Raw genomic sequence first — 20930 nt, 5'->3', positions numbered from 1 at the left:
TTTCATATGGTTTGTAAGTACTTTATATTGATATTATAAATGTATACCATCCACGTGCAAGTGTATCATTATTATAAGTATTAAAATATGTGATAATTAATTATTCGATTAGAAATATTGGTTATATTTTTTTTTTATTATTATTATTTAAGTTGGTTGTATGATAATAGTTATTTCTACTTTACGAAGATATAGACCAAAAATGCTGTGCCTGCACGGCTGCACACCCATAAAAACGTTTCGCTACTCGATCCTATGTCTATGTGAAAGTGGTTTATGGGACGATCACTCTGACGTCTGAATTTCGTTTTTTGTTACTATAATAAAATTCATTAGCTATTAGTGATATATCCTATCACATCAAATAAAACATATTGACTGAAGAATCTTACATAATATTATGTTTTTTTTTTCAAATTTTAACGAGTTAAAAATCTCAAAAACAACTAAATTTGTCCCGAAAACTTATTTGTAATTTTTGATTTTATAATATAGGCCTTTTGCCTAATATAGTATTATCTATCGCTTAATTTCTCATTATTTCTTATTAATTTTAAAATAGAAAATGCAGTTTCCTATGAAGGTATGTATTCATAATTCATTTAACTGTTATGTTATGCATATATAACGGCTCTATTTTTTTTTAAAAATCATCTCCATCCCTGAACAACTGAACGTGCTGTTTATATAAATCTGCATACGTACAGGTATCGATGTACCTTCGTAATTATATTTTGAACGTTTGAGGATTGCTTTATCGAATATCGAACTTGTGACAGGTTTTATTTTAACCGGTTCACGTAATACATATATACAATATACATGGACACATCGTATCAGCAAAAGTATTACAGGTTAAGGTACATTTTTATACATCGGATAAAAGTAATGGATATACCTATCAAGTGGTTCAGTAGTATTAGCTAATTAATAGGTTCTGTTTGATCGAATTACTTAAATATGCATATTTTACCATAAGTTAACACGATTGTTGAATTAATAAATATGCGGTTCAAAACCAATTTATGTATTTTGATTCAAAATATTTTTTTTATGATTAAAATATTTTGCAAGAACTATGTACCTATAATTCTAGATGATAAATGAGACGATTATTTAAATTAATTATGTACAAATGGTAAACACGACCGCGGACGACCCGATTCAATCTGTAACATTTTCAGAAAAATAATGTTCCTAATAAAGCTACAGCACCGCACCGAACAAACTCTTTAATTTTTAATTTTAACACTGTTTAAAACAAAACATTAATTTATATTGTTTTAAAACAATATTTTAAGGCATATTTCAGTACACATAGAAATGTTTTCAAGCGCAGAAGTGCGTTTCGGTAATTTGTATTATATACATTTATAGGACTTATAACAATATAATAATAAAAAAAAAACATTAAATATCTTAGGTACCTACCTTATTAGATACATACAAAACTTATAATATATACACAGCATCTAAATACTCAATTAGAATCGTTACTTATATTAAATGTAGGTACCTACGATGTTAAACACGATGTCACGACGATACAATCGTATCTTCGTGTACCGGGTACACTGTACGCCCGTGTACGTCAATTATTAAAACCTTAAGACGATTAAATCTGACGGTTAGTAATATATATATATTTTTAATGCACTGGTATATAAATGTAATTTTATTTACATCCGAAAGAAAATGTCCATAATAGTAGGTCAAGTACCTAGTTATATAGTAATTATTATGTTTAACTTATATTATACAAGACCCTGTCTTCTGTTATATATCTATAATATATGAGTATACAGCTAAAATATATATAATATGCAGAATTTACTCACGTGCATTCCTCGTCGTGTCCGCAAAAGAACATCGTCTGTCGCCTGTGGTCACTAATCCCTTCGCGTTTCTCTCCTTGCGTGTACCTACACTCTCGATCACCGCGAAGAACGCAAGTCTCGAAGTCCTATACAAATAAAAAAATAATAAAAAATCAACTCATCATCGTTTGACAAACACGCATTCACGCATCCAATCGGCAATCGGTTAGAAATTTAATATGCATGTGCCGTAAAATAACGGTAATTTTTTTTTACTTTTTTTAACCAATTTGGATCTGGCAACGGCGTGTCGGGAAACGCGTGCTTCCTCTCTACATAGTACCATGGCGCTCTAATGTAGTAGTACCACGAGATTACCCGTTCCACGGGGTCCCTCACCAGGTTAATGTAAATGGGTTCGGGCAGGTAAAATCTAAATACATTCATACAGCGATAGAAACAAAAAATATATATTAATTATTATAATACAGTATAAAAAACATGTCAAGCTCTCTATCACTCCCTCTCTATTTCTTTTTCGCTTCTCTCTTGTATTCTCTTTTTCTCTACACGAACGATAACGATCATCATAGTACGAACATTTATATATATATAGTATATACCCATAATATTATTACTTGGTAAAGTTGACGAAAGATATGTGTTTTATGAATACTGAAGGCGTGTCGTACTTTGATACCATGGAAGCCACTCGAAGCTGAAATAAAATAATAAAAAAAATATTCACAGTAACTTATATAGTTAGTCACACACACACATATATATATGTAATATATTGAAGGGACAGCTAATTATCAGGGAATGATCGTGAAATTATATTCTATTGGTTTATGTAAATCTATATAAATATGTATAATACGAAATATTATCTTTAAAGTGATTGAAAATATTCTTTAAGTGCTTTACAAGCAATGAAGTATCATAACAATGTGCATATTATTATTCGTTACAATATGTAAGATAAGTAATAATTTTGAAAACAATTGTATTATTAACTATTTAAACAGTATAAATGCATAAACAATACTAAACTAACTATTAAGTTATACTATACATAGATTCTAATTTCTAGTAGAAATATAGTATAGGCGGTATACTTTACCTACATTATTGTTTTAAAATAGTCACTAAAGAAAAGTAACAAATTGTTTGCAATTGCTGTTTAAAATTGAAATTGCAGGTTGTTTTCATTATTCCTGTTACTCATTATACATTTAACATATTCAACTTTCTTCTCTAAATACAATTTAGCACTTCGCGATGTGTACATTTATTTTAGGAAAGTATAATAGTACAAAAATATCATAATATTTCTAAAATAATAAATATAATTTGTAGGTATATAATTGTTTCTGTATATTTGTGATCATAATTTAAATATTATAAACATTCAAAATTATAATTTTTATTGCATTTTTAGAGTTATACTTAAAATTATTAATTACCGATCAGTATTATAAATAATAAATTTTAAAATACATATCAGTAAATTGTATTGTAAACGTACAAACCGTCCAGTTCATCAGTTCATGTTGGCACTCCACAATCGTTATGATAAAAAACAATGGTCTAAAAATGATATTTTTTTTAAAGTAATATATTTTTTGGGTCACTTTTTTAAATTCTAGGTAATGATTGCTGAGTGCCAAGAATTGAATGGTTAATGTATAAAATATAAAATGTTTTAAATATGAAATACGATTGGAATGCAACATTATAAATCCGCAAAAAAAAATGATTAAAAACCTGCACAAATTACTCCATGATGCGTTTCACTTTGAAATTAAGGGTTGTCATATACTGAATTGAAGATAAATGACAAAAACAATGTACAATGGACCTATGTTATAGCAATTATACAGGTGGTTTTAAAAAAAATAATAAAACAAAATAGACTATGCTTATGTATTAAATGAATGACTTTCATTTATTCATGATCTTATAGAATATAGTACCTACGATACATCGATAATTATACATCTGCAGATGCATGAAAGAAGTCAAAATACCAACTACTAGTGTACCTATAGGTTATTGCAATATTACTATAATTTATAATTGATTAGTTATTTGATTGTGCCGGAGGCTATTATACAAATAATGAATTTAATAATTATATATTATTTACTGATGTTCCTATATATTTAATACAAAGTACATAAACTCACTTATTAAAGATATCTTAAGATATATTATTTTATGAATATTAAGATATTTGATGCAAGTTTATCTGACCAATAATGAAAACTTTAAACCAAACACACATATTTAATAGACTCGATTCATAGGCGCAACTAGACCTCTAAAACAAGGGGTGCTAAATATGTGAATGCACCACAGAGATATAATGCTTTTTGATGAGACCTATTGGCTAAAAATAGCTCGTAAGCAATATATTTCTCCGTAATGTATACCTTATCGTCCTTATAGTTAATAGTCTAACAATATTATGGGAATATCCGTGTATGAAATGAATAAATTAAAATGAGTTATATTATATGACTTACGACCAAATAATTAAATATTTTTCAGGAAATTTTTCATAATTTAAAAACATAAAATTCGTGGTATTTCAATAAAATAATAAAAGTTATATATAAAAAACAGGGGGTTCTAAAGACTTTTTTGCGCCCCCTAGTTGCGCCACAAACTCGATTTCAAAAAATAATTAAACCATAAAAGTAATAATTAAATGATTTGAATTCAAATAATTCAATCATAAACGTATAATATTTACTTTATTTTATTATGGTTATTAATAATTTATAGAAAACACATATTCCTACTTAGAAATAGCTATTAAACAATATAAAAATATAATCTTTTATAACACTTATAAGTTATAACTGAATAACTCTTATAATTTTTAAACAGTTATAATTTTATAGATTTCTAGAAAATATTTAAAATAAATAAAAACATTAAACATTATTCTAAAAAACCTAAAAACAAATTTAAGACTTATTTATTAACTTTTATTATTTAAATACATATTATATAAAGTATATAGTCTATGCGTCTATGGCTATTAGAGGTTATATAATTTGTTAAAAATTACGAATTATAAAATTTATAAATTACATGGAAAAAATAAGAACATTTTTTAATTTTATGATACAAAACTAAATTTCGACTTTTCAAATATTAATTATATGCACAAGTAGATTTGAAACACATTTTGTTAAAGCAAGTTATTCTAAACAAAAATAAAAAAAATTCCGAAAACCTATAAAAAAAAATAATAATAAAGAATGTTGTAATTTTTGTTGTTTACGTATTTACAACCGAATGAATCAAATTTATGTAATGTTATATAGGCAAGCTTCGTGATATTAGGCTGTTATAAAATAAAATAAAATGGCTACAAAAGTTTAAAATTAAATCATATAATATAATAATTAGTTAAACATTTACCAATTATTTTAAGAGCAAAATAAATAATTTAGATAAAACTAAACTATAAAAGAATACTTGTTTATGTAAATTAAGTTAGGTACTACATTCATCAGAACTCGATTTAGATCTCCAGAAATTAGAATAATATTCAAAATACGCAGTTAGATAATAAATATTATGTAATATACTGCTCCTTAGCGTTAATAAATAAAATAAAATAAAACACTAGTTTTGGGTAACATCCAAAGTTATATAACGAAAATGATAGAAATTAGTTAGTTTTCATCCTGCGATTGCCACCATTTTTGTCACACACAATTAAATATCATATCGATAATTTCACATAATACATTATATTATTGTTAAGTACCTACTGGAGGCAAAATTAAACAAAAATAATCAATTCTGTCCTAAAAGTATAGTTTATTGTAGTACTTTAGAACTTATAAGTTATAATTATATGTAGATACCTACCTACCTACGCTGTCTATAATATTATATACTGTGATTATAGTGATGTGATTATATGAGTTATGTATAAACTGAACGTTTATACTGCACCGACTTGATTTTTTTGTACATCATAATATAATATATAAGACGCATACATTCACATCCCGTACAACCAAAACAATAGTAGTGGGTGGTAACTGGTCAGGTTAGTTGGATTCTAGGTTAATATTCCAATTAAAGAATTTAAAAACAAGAAAATCACCTTTAACAATTTATTTTCAGATTTAAACGCTACCTATTTAATTTTTAACAGAGATAAGAACATAAAAAATTTCATAATAAATACTTAAATGTTTTTCATCAAATTTGAGATATTGAACCGACAGTATATCACGAATTCATAGACAATGTTTTTAGTCATCATCTTTAAATTTTAAGTAAGGGTCAAATTACGTCGCTATTAACCTAGAATCAACCTTTTTGATTTCACAGAACGCGAATTAGTTGTGTCACGCGTATGATAGGTAAAATAGCAAAGATGACAAATCTCCAGTGTACCACATCCTTTAAATAATAACCAACTAACATTTTTTAACATAGAAATCAATTACTCTTTTTATAAAATTATTTGAAATGCAATTCATTGTAATTTTCGTTATAATATTTCTTTGATATCTATAATTGTTGCTCAATTGTACAATAAAATATTTTTTATTCCACCACAATAACAATTTATAAGATCCTTCTATTATTTTAATAAAAAAATAAAATGGAAACCGTTAACTAGAATGGTAAGTATCTAAAATCTTAGATACCTGCAGCATACATTATGTTCAATATACCAGACTGTCCAGTCCAGTGTCCACACTAAGAATATATTTATAAAAATCTTGATCCAATAGATCATAGGCCATAATATCTATACACAGCTGCACACACATTTATTGAACAGCGCACCTTTTTAATTAAACAAAAGGCTCAGTAAAATACTAAAATGTTACCAACCTATAGTATAATTAAACATCATAATTTCATAATTAGAATTTTTCTCTCTAAATATTTGAATTTTTATTTTTTAAGCATATTATATATTATACGTGTATAACGTATGTCCAATGTGAACTGTAATAATTAAGTACATTTTAACCCAATCAAACGATATACCTACATAAAAGTAATATTATCATGGCTACTTTATATGTAGAAATTATATACTTTAATTAAATATAATTTCTAAAATACTCATTTCTATTTTTTACAATAGTATGTAGATTGTAGGTAGTAGATACTTAATAATTAATTATTGTATTTTATTTTGTGAGAATCTTATATTTTATGTTGGGAAATTGTATGTTATGATTACTTCTCAGCTTTTAATTCTTAAATTAATTTAAGACACAAAATTGTTTGAAATTTTACATATCTATTATTTTAATTTCTTTTATAAATTAAATATATAAGTGTATATGATATTATTTTTTATTTTTTTTTGGTTTTTTATAAGATAAATACAACATTTATCTACATATTATATATTTTTCTTTATGCTTTCCATATCTTTTAAAAAATTAAATATTCCATAATGTATTTAATTGTTGTAAGTATATAATATAGAGTCATAGACACATACAATTCATAAATAAATAAATATATATATATATATATATAATATACGAATAAATAAATTAATAATAAATATTTAAAAATGAATATGATTACGCATTCATTTTAAGGTGTTCAATATTAATTTTTTTTTTTTTAATTTTTCAGTATTTTCTAAACATAAATTCTCTAGTATGTACTGTAATTATTAATTAAAATTGGCATTTAAAAAAAGCATATTTTTTTCGAGAAAAACGTTTGAATTTATAATTAGCAACGTTTTTTTCTGCAGTGTTAACATGTTATTACTATGACGTTACAACTGTTAATTACAATACCGGTACCGTTAATAACAACTATAGGCAGTAATTTAAAGTTTAATGTAATAATGTATCTATATGTAATAAAGAGGAAAAATTGTAATCTTTATAACTTATAATTTTATTAATTATGTAAATAATAATAACTAGTTTATAATTATATATATAAATTTAAGTTTGAAAAACGTTGGTAGGTGTTGAACTACGAGATGTGCAACGATTTAAAGGTAAAATACATTTGACTTTAATAGAACTTGATATTGTTTATTTGTTTGAAAAAAATATCCAGAAAAATTAAGTTTGAGGTGTTATCATTTAATTTGATTGTGCCAATCATGATAATATAAGAATTTGTTTTCTTACTTTTTAATATAAAAATATAAATACGATATTAGTGTATTACACTTACATTATACTAAAAAAATGCTAGTTTTTTTGTAGATATTATTAATTATATTTTAAAAATAACTATATAACCCTTCATCATTTTTGGACGCACGCCAGCATTTAACAAAATATTTTAAAGGTTTGCATTAATTTTACGATAATTAACGTTTTAAATTATTCACAGGTAAATGAGAATCTAATAATTATTCATTATTCAAAGTAAAAATACTTTTAAAATATATTTTTTAATTTTTATAAATCTATACTTAATAATTATTTTTATTTTTATTTCCGCTGACGTGATCGTGTATACTGTATAGTGTACGTAATTTGTAATTACAAAATAAAAAATATAAATCAAAACGTTATTATTAGGTATTATTATTGATAAATATAACTTTTTAAGTAATAACCTTAATTTGTTTACACACATATATTGATATATATAGTCGTACATCGATTTTATAATATTAATAAAATGGAGTTATATCTGCTCCATTTATCATTTTTATTACACGTATCGAAATAAATGTAATTGTATGATATATAATAGTAGGTATTTACATGTTGTAAATGAAACAATGAATAATGCAAAAAATAAAAAGAATTCTTTTATATGAATACAAAAATATCGTGTACATATTTTTTTCAGAGGATGCAGTAATTAAAACAAAATTAGTCACGATTTTTTGTTGTCAACGCTGTGCCCTAGTTAGAGCGCATGATATTATAAAAAAGAATTTCATCATTTTCATGTAATTTTTATAAGCACAAGCGTTTATTATATTATTATTATATAGGTATTAAATATGCACCTGGAATACATGAGAATTATATTCACCTGTTCGGTTTCAGCCAGACGAATGGTTTCGACCCTTTGCACATGATCTTGGTAAAATACAAACTGATTTCTCAGAGACAGCAATCTCAATATTTCCATGAATGTCTGACTGCCCACTTTAGGCACTCGATTAAAAAATATCAACTCTTTTTTAGCATGACCAGTGTTGTTCAAAGAATATGCTTCCAACTTCTAAATAAATAAGACATTATTAATGTGTATATATTGCATATGAGTATCAGAATATACCTATGATTAATAATAATAATAATAATAATAATAATAAAATATAATCCATATTACACTAAAATGTGTATTGACTATTTGACTATGTTCATACTCAACAACAGGGGTAGGCAACCTTTTTGGTGTCAAGGGTTAAAAAATAAAAATTAAATTAAATTCAGAAGCTATACATTTTATTTTATCTACAGCTTAAATTTTTTTTATCAACTAACATAATGTGGTATTCTATACCTACTTTATACTAATCATTATAAATTGTAAGCGGGCCATATCGCTACAAGGGCCGTGGGTTGCCGAACCCTGCTCTATAATATGATAGTATAAATGACGCATACATAATGTATATGAAAATCAGAAAATATGTAAAATAATATATTCATTAAATTAGGTGTTTAGCAAATGGGTGTTTTGGGTCTTAAAATCCCCTTCTCGATTAATAAATGTATAACTCAAAAATGTATTATATACTAAACATAAGTCAGTGTCTTACAAAATAAACTATAAGAAATAAAATTAATAAACGACGTTGTAACTCTTTTATCTGAACATTTCGTAAGAAAGAGTCACTACAGCATTTATCTGTTATGTATAAATATTATTAAAATTTTGTATTTTTATAAATAGTTATTATTATACATTTATATATTTTATTTAAAGAAATATTTAAAAGTTAAATATATTTTATAATTTATGAACGTGGCCATTTGAAAATGTGATGGGTGTGTGGGCAGCCCACTCTCTAAAATGTATATAAATATTAAAGTAAAACACCACCGTTTAAAAAATACTATGCCTACATAAATGTATTATCCGATGCGAAAATAGGTTGTAAATATTATTTAAGTTTTTATCTTGTTTTAAGTTATAAAGATGTAAGCTTAAAATATAACTTACATGTTTCCTTTGTCTCAATAACATTATAATAGAAATTTAATATAATGAATAGGTTAACTAAGGTATATCTTATAACAAAACGCACAAAAAAAAAAATGAATGAAAGTACTGAGTATTCAGTAATTTTACTGAAATCAATTCATCATTTTCACGGTGTATTTTTTACAGCAGTCAATAATTTAATGTGTTTTAGACAGAGACGAGTTTGATTCATTTATAGGTACAAGTCTTGTTCTCGTTCATTTCCGTAAAAATATAGTTTTTTCTAATAGCAAAAGTAAGATTTCTTAAGATTTTCTCTTTAGGTACTAGAGTATTGATTAATTTAAATTTCACAAACATATTTTTTTTTAACTGCATGATTACATACAAATAGGAGCTAATATCATATTTAAATTATAAATTATTATTTTAATTTATATTAGTTACACAAGTAGCGAAGTGCCTAATGGTAATTTAACGTCTTTAAAATAAAAGTATTTAACAATATTTACTATTCTCATACTTAATTTGTAAAATATTAACTATAAGCTCAGTTTAAATGTGATTGATAATCATAAAATGTATTTGTGGTTTTTATTATGATTTTAAGAAATACAATTTAAAAAAAAAGTAAAAAGAAATAATAGCATAATAAGTAACTATTTAATCGACTTGAGTTGTTTGAAAGGGAACCATATCGTACATATACACTGAACGTGTATCGTGTACCTATCAAAGATTTTTTTATAAATTAGCTTATGAATGTATTTGTATGTTTGCAGAAAATTTTTTAATGAGTAGTTAGAGAGATTATAAAATATTACATTAGGTGTATATACCTATATTTATAATATATTAAAGTATTTCAAAGACTGTACGTGGAATATTAATAATGAGATTTTTCTAGTTAACTTGCCGTAATGGTACAAGTAAATGGATTTGAACAAAAACATTATTGTTATATGTATGGAACACGAACATACGAACTAAGAACACCTATAATATTAAGCTTTAATAGGTAATTGTTTAGAAAGCTTGTATGATGTCGAAGGTTTGACAGATAGGTACACATAATATTTGATCCTCATACGCCCAAACAGAATGACTGATTACGAATTCGTACCTATATTACGTTAATTTAAAATGTCAGAACGGTGAGATGTATAGGTGAAGGTGAGTATTGACTTGATTACGTATTCGTTTTGTAAAGTGAGACCAAGTCAATCTTTTATCAGGGGTTATATTTAAGTTTTTCGTTATGATTTAATTGGCGAGTGAAGTTATAATGTTCTTGAGTAGGTAGATATTTATTACGATTGCAGAGGGAAATAATTTTGGTAGATTTGTTTTTATTTATTTCCCACGCGACAATTTAGTTAAGTACAATAAAATTTTTTTCAGTAATTTTACCGGAGGTCATTGTTTGTTGTGAAATTACCGAGGAATCAATATGTCAATTAAGTGTGCGTGTCGTATATAAAGCGTATGACTGCTGTATGATCGCTATTTCCTAGGAATATCTACCCGAATGAAGAATAATTTAAGAAATAAGTTTGAAGTGCAAATATTAGCGCAAAGTTTATGTTTAAAAAGTTACTGACTTGGCTCACAACTAGCACTATCATAAATCCATAAAAGGATCTAATAAGAAAAACACCCGAACAAAATAATCTTATCTGAAAACAGACTGCTTTATTTTATTACTGATAAGATAATTATTAAAACGGATACATACATATTATGTTAAAATTTACAAATAAAAGTATTAAACAGTAAGGTTGTTGATACAAATTGCTTATTAGATAATATGTTTAATTGATTTATTGTATAGTTTTAAACCATATTATAGTTAAACAAAGAAACAATTAAAATAAAGAAAAAACATCAGGAGTAAAACATAAAATTCTTGATTAAAATTTAAAAGCAAATCAGCTCATATATGGTGGTGCTGTTTCATTATTGTGATGTTTAGAAAGTTATAAGTTATACATCAACTTTACTTTTATTCGTGAAGGTATAGTATTATAATATAGTGTGAAAACTAGTATGCTATAAGCTATCATAATATATTAATATATTGTATAAGATACATTTATTTTATGAATGATTAGATATAATATTTACCCATATGTTAAACAACAATAATTAGATTTTAAGGTATAAATATTATATTTATTTGGTTATTACGTCTATATTTTTGACCAAATACATTTCACAAGAAAGTTCTTCCTGGTTTTTAGTTTAAAATTTTTATTTTTGTTTGTGTTGTACTAATTTTACATGTATAACCAACACTAATTATTTTATTATACTTTTAAAAATAATATTTTACATAATATTGTAATGATCTATAAACTTTATTGAGACATAATTTTACCTGGTCATGTTGGATGAAATTATCAATATCGTTTTCCATTGCAGTAGAATCACCTAGAAAAAAATATATACTATAGTTTAATATTATTTTTTAGGAACATGGGACCAAACTTCTAATGCATATTATCATATTCTTGTTTCATGTATACCTTCAAATTACGAGTATACTACAAATAAGTCTAAATATTTTAACATTCCGTTATACACGTGAATTTGATTTTAATTCTTACGAAACCGTGAAATTCATACAATTGAGATTGATGTACGAATGTTATATTGCTATTATAATAATATAATTTATTTTTGCCATAACAATTGCATATTATTTTTTTTACTATTTTTCTCATTTAATATACAACTAAGTATACATATGTATCATAATTTCGTGCTACATTAAAATTGTTAAGGCCTATATAGAATTACGTGTTTTTCACACTACTAGTTAGAGAAATAAGAAGAACAACAATAAAATCGTCGGCCTAAATGTTGCAAATTGACAATTACCGTGATACCTATAATTAAATTGTCGACGCATCCAAGCATGATGTATTTGACAACCACTAGGTACTAACTATAAGTAAGATCTCATCATCCCCTATACCAAATATACTAAATAGTATACCTAATCCTATACAGAAACCATATCTTTTGACATTTTCAAATATATACGATTAATACTTTTTTTTACGTTTGTATAGTTTCTGAAATATATCACAATAAATATTGGTACAGGTATTGTATAACTATCTGAGTTAAAAAGACAAACTTTTAAGTTATAATATTTGATTATCAATTAATATTTCACTCATTAGTGACACTTGAATCGACAATTAAATTAAAATAACACATCATCCGGTTTTTTCGAAGTCTCTAGCAGGGATTTTCAAGGGAGTAACAGAATACAACTTAAAAAATTAATTTGTTTTAAGACCAGTTACCCATTCAAAAATTCAAACTAATTATATAATAAACACTTTACGGTATTTATTGGGTATTTTGATCTAAATGGATTCAGGTTATACCGTGAAATATCTTTGAATGGACTACCTATAAAATCCAAGTCCGATTTGAGTAATAGTATATAATACCGCTATAGTAAAAAGAAATAATGACAAGTCGACTTCCAAATCTTTCTATTTTTATTCCATTTACGAATCAATACAACTGTTCTTTTAGATTTTCAAACATAAGTATGTATATAGGTAACTGTTTTAAAAAGTTAATATTAAGTAGGCATGTATAATAATGGTAGTTTAGTAGTATCTATTCTATAGATAAAATTTATTATTATCTACTTTTTCTTTATACGGCGACCATCCATTTTTATAGGAAGATTCGTAAGTTTTTTTACTATACCTACTTAATTCATGATATGCTTATACAAATCAAACAAAATTTATTTTTATTCAGTAACGTATGGTCTATTTTAAGTATTAAATATAATATAGTATTTATATATTTAAAAAATATCATACTGAACTATTTTTGTAATATCATTATCTATATATATATATATATATATATATATATCTCAGATGTCCAAATGTATAATATAATATATTAATATGTACAAAAGTATATGTTATTCAACACTTGATTAAAAGTATTACCTAGTAATTTATAGTTGATTCATTTGTTCATAATGTAGAAATATATCATAAATACTGGTTCCTATTATATTTAATATTTTAATGCACTATACATGACTTACAGATATTCACGATCATATTAAATTATTAATAAAATATATTATATTATGTACGATATAATGAAGATTAGTGTGATTTAGTGTCATTGAAATTTGGAACAATACATCTACTACATGAGACAATGATACCTACCTTTAAATGAAATATAAGCCAAAAGTTTCAATAATTAAGAATGTGCAAGTGTATAATATACAAGTACATTGTTGTTTGTATAAGTATATAACCAATATTTTATTGACAATACTTTAAAAAAAATTATTATAAAGTAAAAATTAAATCTTTGAAAAAAAATTAGATACATCTGCAAACTTTATTTTTTATTTTAAAGGTTAGTTGTTCCATATTATTAAGCACAATGTAACCAACAATTAAAGTTTTTGTTCTCATTATTAAAATTAGTTAGATATTCTTACTGTTAAAATTACCTAAGTATCCTTTACGGCCAATTTAATTTTCATATGATATTCGTAAATAAATGTTTGTATGTCATTTTACCATAACATAAAATAGCTAGATATAATTGTGTTCATCAAGGACGAATATAATTTGTCATGAACATTTTTAAAATCTAAAATATTAGAAACTAAACTTATACTATATTTTTTCTACCAAACACGAAATATGATATATACTCGTATATTAAGTAGGTAGATACATATACAAATATAAAAAAGTTAAATAATATTATGGTATAATGCTTACATTTAACCATTAATGCCGAGGTAACGAAATTATTAAATAATTTAACTTTTAATTAAATAGAAATATCAAAAACTTAAAAAATCTAATTATTTCTAACAAAACAAATAAATACATTTAAAAAAATAGATACACTATTATGAAAGACTACCTACTACTATTAAAAATTGTAATAAATTTAAAGTTCACGCTCTTCTATTTATAAATACACAAGTTATAATAACTTTACTAGAAAGATGAACCTAAATTTAATTCTTATGCTTTTATAATATTTATTAAATAACATTTATTTAAGTATATAGATACGAAAGTAAAACTCAAAACATTTCAATACGATTGATATAATGTTACAGGTACATCTAATCATCTCTATATAGTATATTACAGTATTAATACATTCATTAGATAATATACTACAATACCTATGTAACTTGAAAGAAAATCTATTAAATGTACACAATACATGTTTAGATTTCACACTATAACAATAAAAAATAAACAAAAATAAACATTATACAGGCATTTCAATCATGAACGTTTGTAAATTGTAATGACTCATTCATTTTTATAATTCTTACTATACAAGTATAATAATAAGGCTACATTATTACAACAAACGGAGTTGTTACTTTTTTCAATACACTTTATAGATATTAGATAGAAAATATATTAGGTACTTAACAGCAAATTAAAACTGTATATTCCATGTAAAAACTGATTTTGTATTTAATTTAGTATATTTTTTCCACATTAAAAATTAAATAAGATAATAATATTGGGCCTAGTTGTAAGATAGGTATCTATCACTTAATTAGTTAAATAAATAAGTTATGAATTAACCAACAATTGATCATAACTTTATTAATATAGTAATTATTTTATAAAAATAATAAATCAAATATAAGCTGAGTTTACAATCTGAAGATTAAAAACCGGTGCAATGAAAGTCGGTGAAATCGTAAAATTCTATAATTTTATTATAGTTGAATATTATTATTATTTTTATAAAAATAGTACCTTCGATAAAACAGATATTAAATACAACATACAAAAAACTAGGTATAGAGTATAGACTATAACTAGGTAAGAGGAAATTATTATTTTTATAATTTGATATCGGAAAATTAGGTAGAAAACCAGTACCAATCACCTATATGAGGCTATGTAACATAAAAATACACAAAACAAGTATTTTGGAATGTATAGGTGTACAATTTAAAATTTTTGTTATATGTATATTATTTAATTTTAAATCATAAAGATTAAAAATTCTCTAATATTTGATAAGCTATTTATATTATACATCGTGCCATCACAGTGTACATAGTACTATTTACTAACTAATAAGTATAGATACTTCAAAACAATAGTTATATACATTTATAATTTATACCTAATATATCTCTAATATAAAAATTATTGCCATCGATATGTATACTTTATAAAAATATTATGTTGCAACTTAATTTTTTTCTCAACTACAAAACAAATACTCTTTTTAATAATTTTCTTGTATAATATAAATATACAACACAGTACTACAACTGCCTAACGTATTGTTCAAACGTGAAGGTATGACAGCATAATAGGTTGTGGGTATAATCTTAACGTCAAATTCGAGTAGACCACTTTGCTACGTAAGCAACTCAATGGTTCAGTTCAGATAGAGAGAGGAAACGATGTACGTATTATAAACATTTGTGTATATACAATAAACGTGTACAATCTGGGCTATTATTTCGAAACGGTCATTACATTGAGTTTATAAAGAGTGAATGTAAAAGCTTTCATTTGATTTAATCTTAAAAATGCAACTATAAAAAAAATATTTAAATCGTTTTGGGACAAAATAATTTATAAAATGAGCAGGTCATAATTTAATTTACAAATGTAAACTAATTATTTAATTTTTTACGTGTCTAATTTTCCTGATTTTAATCATCAATAATAATTTTAAATTATAATAATATGGGTAGGGTATATATAGGATTATTATTAATTTCTGTTATATTAATTGTATTCAGTATTTTTACATTATTGTTGCATGAATTTTTATTGTGTAAATTATTAAATTAGTCGTATTTGTGTACAATATTTTTAACAGTTAATTTTAGAAAATAAAGAACTAAAAAATATTTATAATTATTTTCAAAAACAATAAAACCTCTGGTAATTATTTTTTGGAAGTTTATCGTTTATTTTAAAAAATTAAATACTTTATAATGCCTAACAATTGTTTTCGATTTTAAAGTATAATATTTACACTACGCTTTGATTAATCAAATATCATATAATCGACTTTGATAGTATAATTATACGGTAGCCGGTAGGTAATCCTCGCTCGTAATAGGTATATGATATTATTACTACTTATTAGTGAATCCAATACATTATAATTAAAAAACATGTTTTCTCAGATCAGCTGTCAATTATTGAAAACAGATGTATCTTATACACGATATATCATTGGTCAAGTTTCGTAAATACCTAATTTTAAGTCATTGATATATAATAGTATAATAAATACAATAATACGAATATTGAATTTTACCTTAAGGCATTATCGTGTCAAAGGTAAAGGTCAATGACAATATACGACTACTTTCTCTCAACAATTTTCGGAAATATGTTCGATTTTTTATAAGGTTTGCTTGAACATTTTACAAATGAAAGCACAGTTCATTTTTTATCTATAATCCGTATTATATTAACATAATAGTGAATGACTTAAAATAAATATGCTTTCACTGCAGAATCCAAAAATTAAATTTAAGTTATAAACCAAACATATGGTACACAGTAGGTATACTTTACTATAATAGTAGATACTAGATACATGATGCATTACATGTTTACATTAGAAACTATCTTTTTATTTTTATTACAATGATATGTGTAATCATATTACTTATTTAAAATTAAAGACCAAAGATTCTTTTAAGATACTCTAGTAAATGTTAGTAAATAATTTATTTTTACTACTATAAAAAATAATGTAATAGTAGAATAATGATTATTTGTTTCTTGAAATTAAAATTTTTAATAGAAGGACCGTTAAAAATTATTATGTAATATTTATAGGTACCTATTATATTATATTATGGGCTATACTCCTAGTAATATTAAGTTTACTAAAACAATTAAAAAAATCAATACATGGTTTACATTTTTCATTTTTACATACCTACTAAAAATTCCAATTTTTATTAATAATATGTAAGTATAATAATAAATCATTAAATTTTAAGGCTTAAGCAATGATAAAATTGAATTGTTAATGAAGTCATTACATCTATATTCTATGATGACATAAAATTAAGATAACTATAGATACTAAAAGATGTAGAACAAGATTGTTTTAAAGCATGGATATTAAGTACATATACTCGTACGGTGAAATACGCACACTGCAGAAATGCAATCGTAAGTTGTACATAACTTACATACGTAACTTGTAAAATAATAGTGAAATTAAATACTGATACACAATTTTTCCAAAAAAAAAAAAAATGTTTTATAGTAATTAATTATTATTATTTTTTTTTTTTTATAATTACACTTTTATATTTTCGCACCCGTTGTAAGATTACAAAAGAGAAAGTCTAGTTGGTCTTTATTTAATCTCATTTTTGAATAGGCGGCGGGAACAAAAATAAAGTTTTTAAATAATGAAATGTCGTGTCGTCTTAATGTAGGGCACGGGGCATATAGTGTCAGTTCCATAAAGATGTACATACACATTTATTCGTAACATTATTTTTTTTAAAAACAACGATCGCGACTAATGATGGTCAGTCGTCCAGTGGGAACAGAACAAAAACGGTCATCTTTTGTCAGGCTAGTCTGTTGTACGTGAACGTATTGCTTAATGTCTTTCTGTATACTCACACTATACATAAGTCGTGAGTCACTGTAGCCATCTCAAAAGTAAAAACAAGAACAAAAGTTTGTCAAGCACAATAAATAATTTTGTAATATGTATAATTTAAGTTTACAATAAATGCAATACTTAGAAGTATCAAAAATGTTACAAAAAATGTCCAACTATAATTTTTAAAAGAAATAAACATTAACAAATGTATTTAAATTCAACACTCATTTTTAGAGCAGACACGTTTTAGTCCAACCATTTCAAGCCAAATAATATTCAACGTTTGAACTCACAATAGAAAAACTACTGCTAATTAAAAATTAAATTAATTTACCTTTAAATTTTAAACTTGAAAGTAATTATTATTTATAATTTACATAAAATATAGACTTTAAAATAAAATAATGATACAAGTATCTGTAGCAAAAAAATCGAATACATAAAAGTAAACAGGTTAAATATATATTTTTATAACAATTAATTGTTATCCATTACACTTCCACTTACATATATATATATATATATTAATTATTATGTATGTATATTAATATATTATTTTTATTAAAAATTCAAATTTATAAGACTAGTATAGCATAATTATTAAAAGAAGCTTATAGTTTGTGTGAGATAATACCACCAATTTTGAAATTATTATTTGATAATATTTTAAAAACTACAATATTTCTAATTCTAATACGTATATTGATTCACAAACTATTTTCTCAAATTAAGTAAAATACCTAAAACTTACACGTCAAGGTTCAAATAAATAAATTAGGATCATTTGACTCTTTTTAATTTACCTACATAAAATACCACGAATCCCTATATTTAAACATTAAAGTTTAAACCTTCGATTTTCTTTAATTAAAATAATTTAAAAATTTAAACTAAATATTAAATAAAATTCTACTAATATTAAAATTTTATAGTGGATAATAACTTATATTAAGTACCAAAACTACTTAAAAAAGTTACACGTATAAGAGTTAAAGAAATAAACGGTTGACGGTTCTATAATATTATAATAAATTCAAAGTAATTGTTTAGTTCGTAATCATAGCTTTTTAATCACTGCAATTTGTATATGAATACGCAATTGGGTTTTAAAGTACTTAATTATTTATTTAAAAAAAAATCTGTTAGGCTGGAATTATTGAAAATATTGTTTGATCATTCCTAATTCATTAAGAAGGTTGTTTAATTTATCAGTCATCAGATCAAATTAATTGCGTTCTATCAACACTTTGATTGTAAATAAATATAAAATTTTATTTTAATATTTTTTTTGTATTGATAACCGTTTATATACTTAGCTTAAAACTAATTTTCGTAAAATTAATGTATTATTGTACTATTTGTACTAGATATTTTAAGTATGGATGCAGTTTATCGAGGTAACGAAAATAACAATCATAACAACTCTTATTGATTATGGAATTACCATTGTATATAATTTTGCAATATAAACAATAAATAACTATTAAATGAAATTTACCTGAAGTTGATGCAGAATTTGTAATAGATTGTAATGACCTAAGTCGAGTATGCAGATCCCTGGTGTGTAAGAATAAAAATAAAGTTGACGAAATTGCCATAAGCGCAACAAGTTCGCTAGTTCTGAAAATAAAAACATATTTTTATTTGTACACACTTCATTGTGTTGTTTACAAACTAAAAACTCATGGTTAAAATACTGTAAGAATAAACAAAACAAAAAAAGTCCTCGAACCCAGCATGTAAATGATAATGCAAATTATTAAAATGTTCTTAATCTTAAAAATTGCTTCACCCATTTTATAACAAAATCTCAACAGGAGATCAATGGTCAATACAAATAAATAAAACCGGTATATATGTTTTATACATATGTATATCTTTTAACATATTAACATTTTATTTGAATTAACAAAATACATATTTTTGCTCAAAATAAACAATGCATATATTTATAGGTACATCACATAAATACTATAATTATTTTTTCATAAGTAGTAAACTTAAATAGGTAATCGAGAGCCAAGACAAAGATTGATAAAATTGATAACTGCATTAATAATTACCTATCTGATAACTTTATTTTATGTTTTTAAAATCCATTAAAGATAATAAGATAATTGAAATTTGTAAGTTATTATTATTTATTAGGTAATCAAAATATAATTAATTTAATAAAAACATTTATATGTTTTATCAATATGTATGTTGTATATTTTATAATTTATAACTTGAAAAATAACTACTTAAACTCTGAATCTATTTTTGCTTATAGTTTATTCGTTTATATTATTTTATAAAGAAAAAACATAGTTTGGC

At 24.2% G+C, this 20930-nt stretch overlaps 1 protein-coding gene across 7 annotated transcripts in view; it reads right to left on the bottom strand.

Annotated features, from left to right (window-relative positions):
- The window catches only part of LOC114121415 (heparan sulfate 2-O-sulfotransferase pipe), a 35405-nt gene that overhangs the window by 6139 nt on the left and 8336 nt on the right, over window positions 1–20930 (bottom strand). For all 7 annotated transcript variants that reach the window (XM_050204852.1, XM_050204853.1, XM_050204849.1 and 4 more), the window contains 6 exons: window positions 20113–20234; window positions 12337–12389; window positions 8838–9029; window positions 2456–2535; window positions 2094–2250; window positions 1839–1963 (listed from right to left, as the gene is read on the bottom strand). In XM_050204852.1, the coding sequence (XP_050060809.1) occupies window positions 1839–1963; window positions 2094–2250; window positions 2456–2535; window positions 8838–9029; window positions 12337–12389; window positions 20113–20234 (729 nt within the window). The remainder of the gene's footprint in view (window positions 1–1838; window positions 1964–2093; window positions 2251–2455; window positions 2536–8837; window positions 9030–12336; window positions 12390–20112; window positions 20235–20930) is intronic.

This window comes from Aphis gossypii, chromosome 3, assembly GCF_020184175.1.
Source record: "Aphis gossypii isolate Hap1 chromosome 3, ASM2018417v2, whole genome shotgun sequence".
NCBI classification, from domain to species: Eukaryota; Metazoa; Arthropoda; class Insecta; order Hemiptera; family Aphididae; genus Aphis; species Aphis gossypii.
The sequence above is the reverse complement of the archived record's forward strand: the minus strand, read 5'-3'. Positions and strand labels throughout refer to the sequence as shown.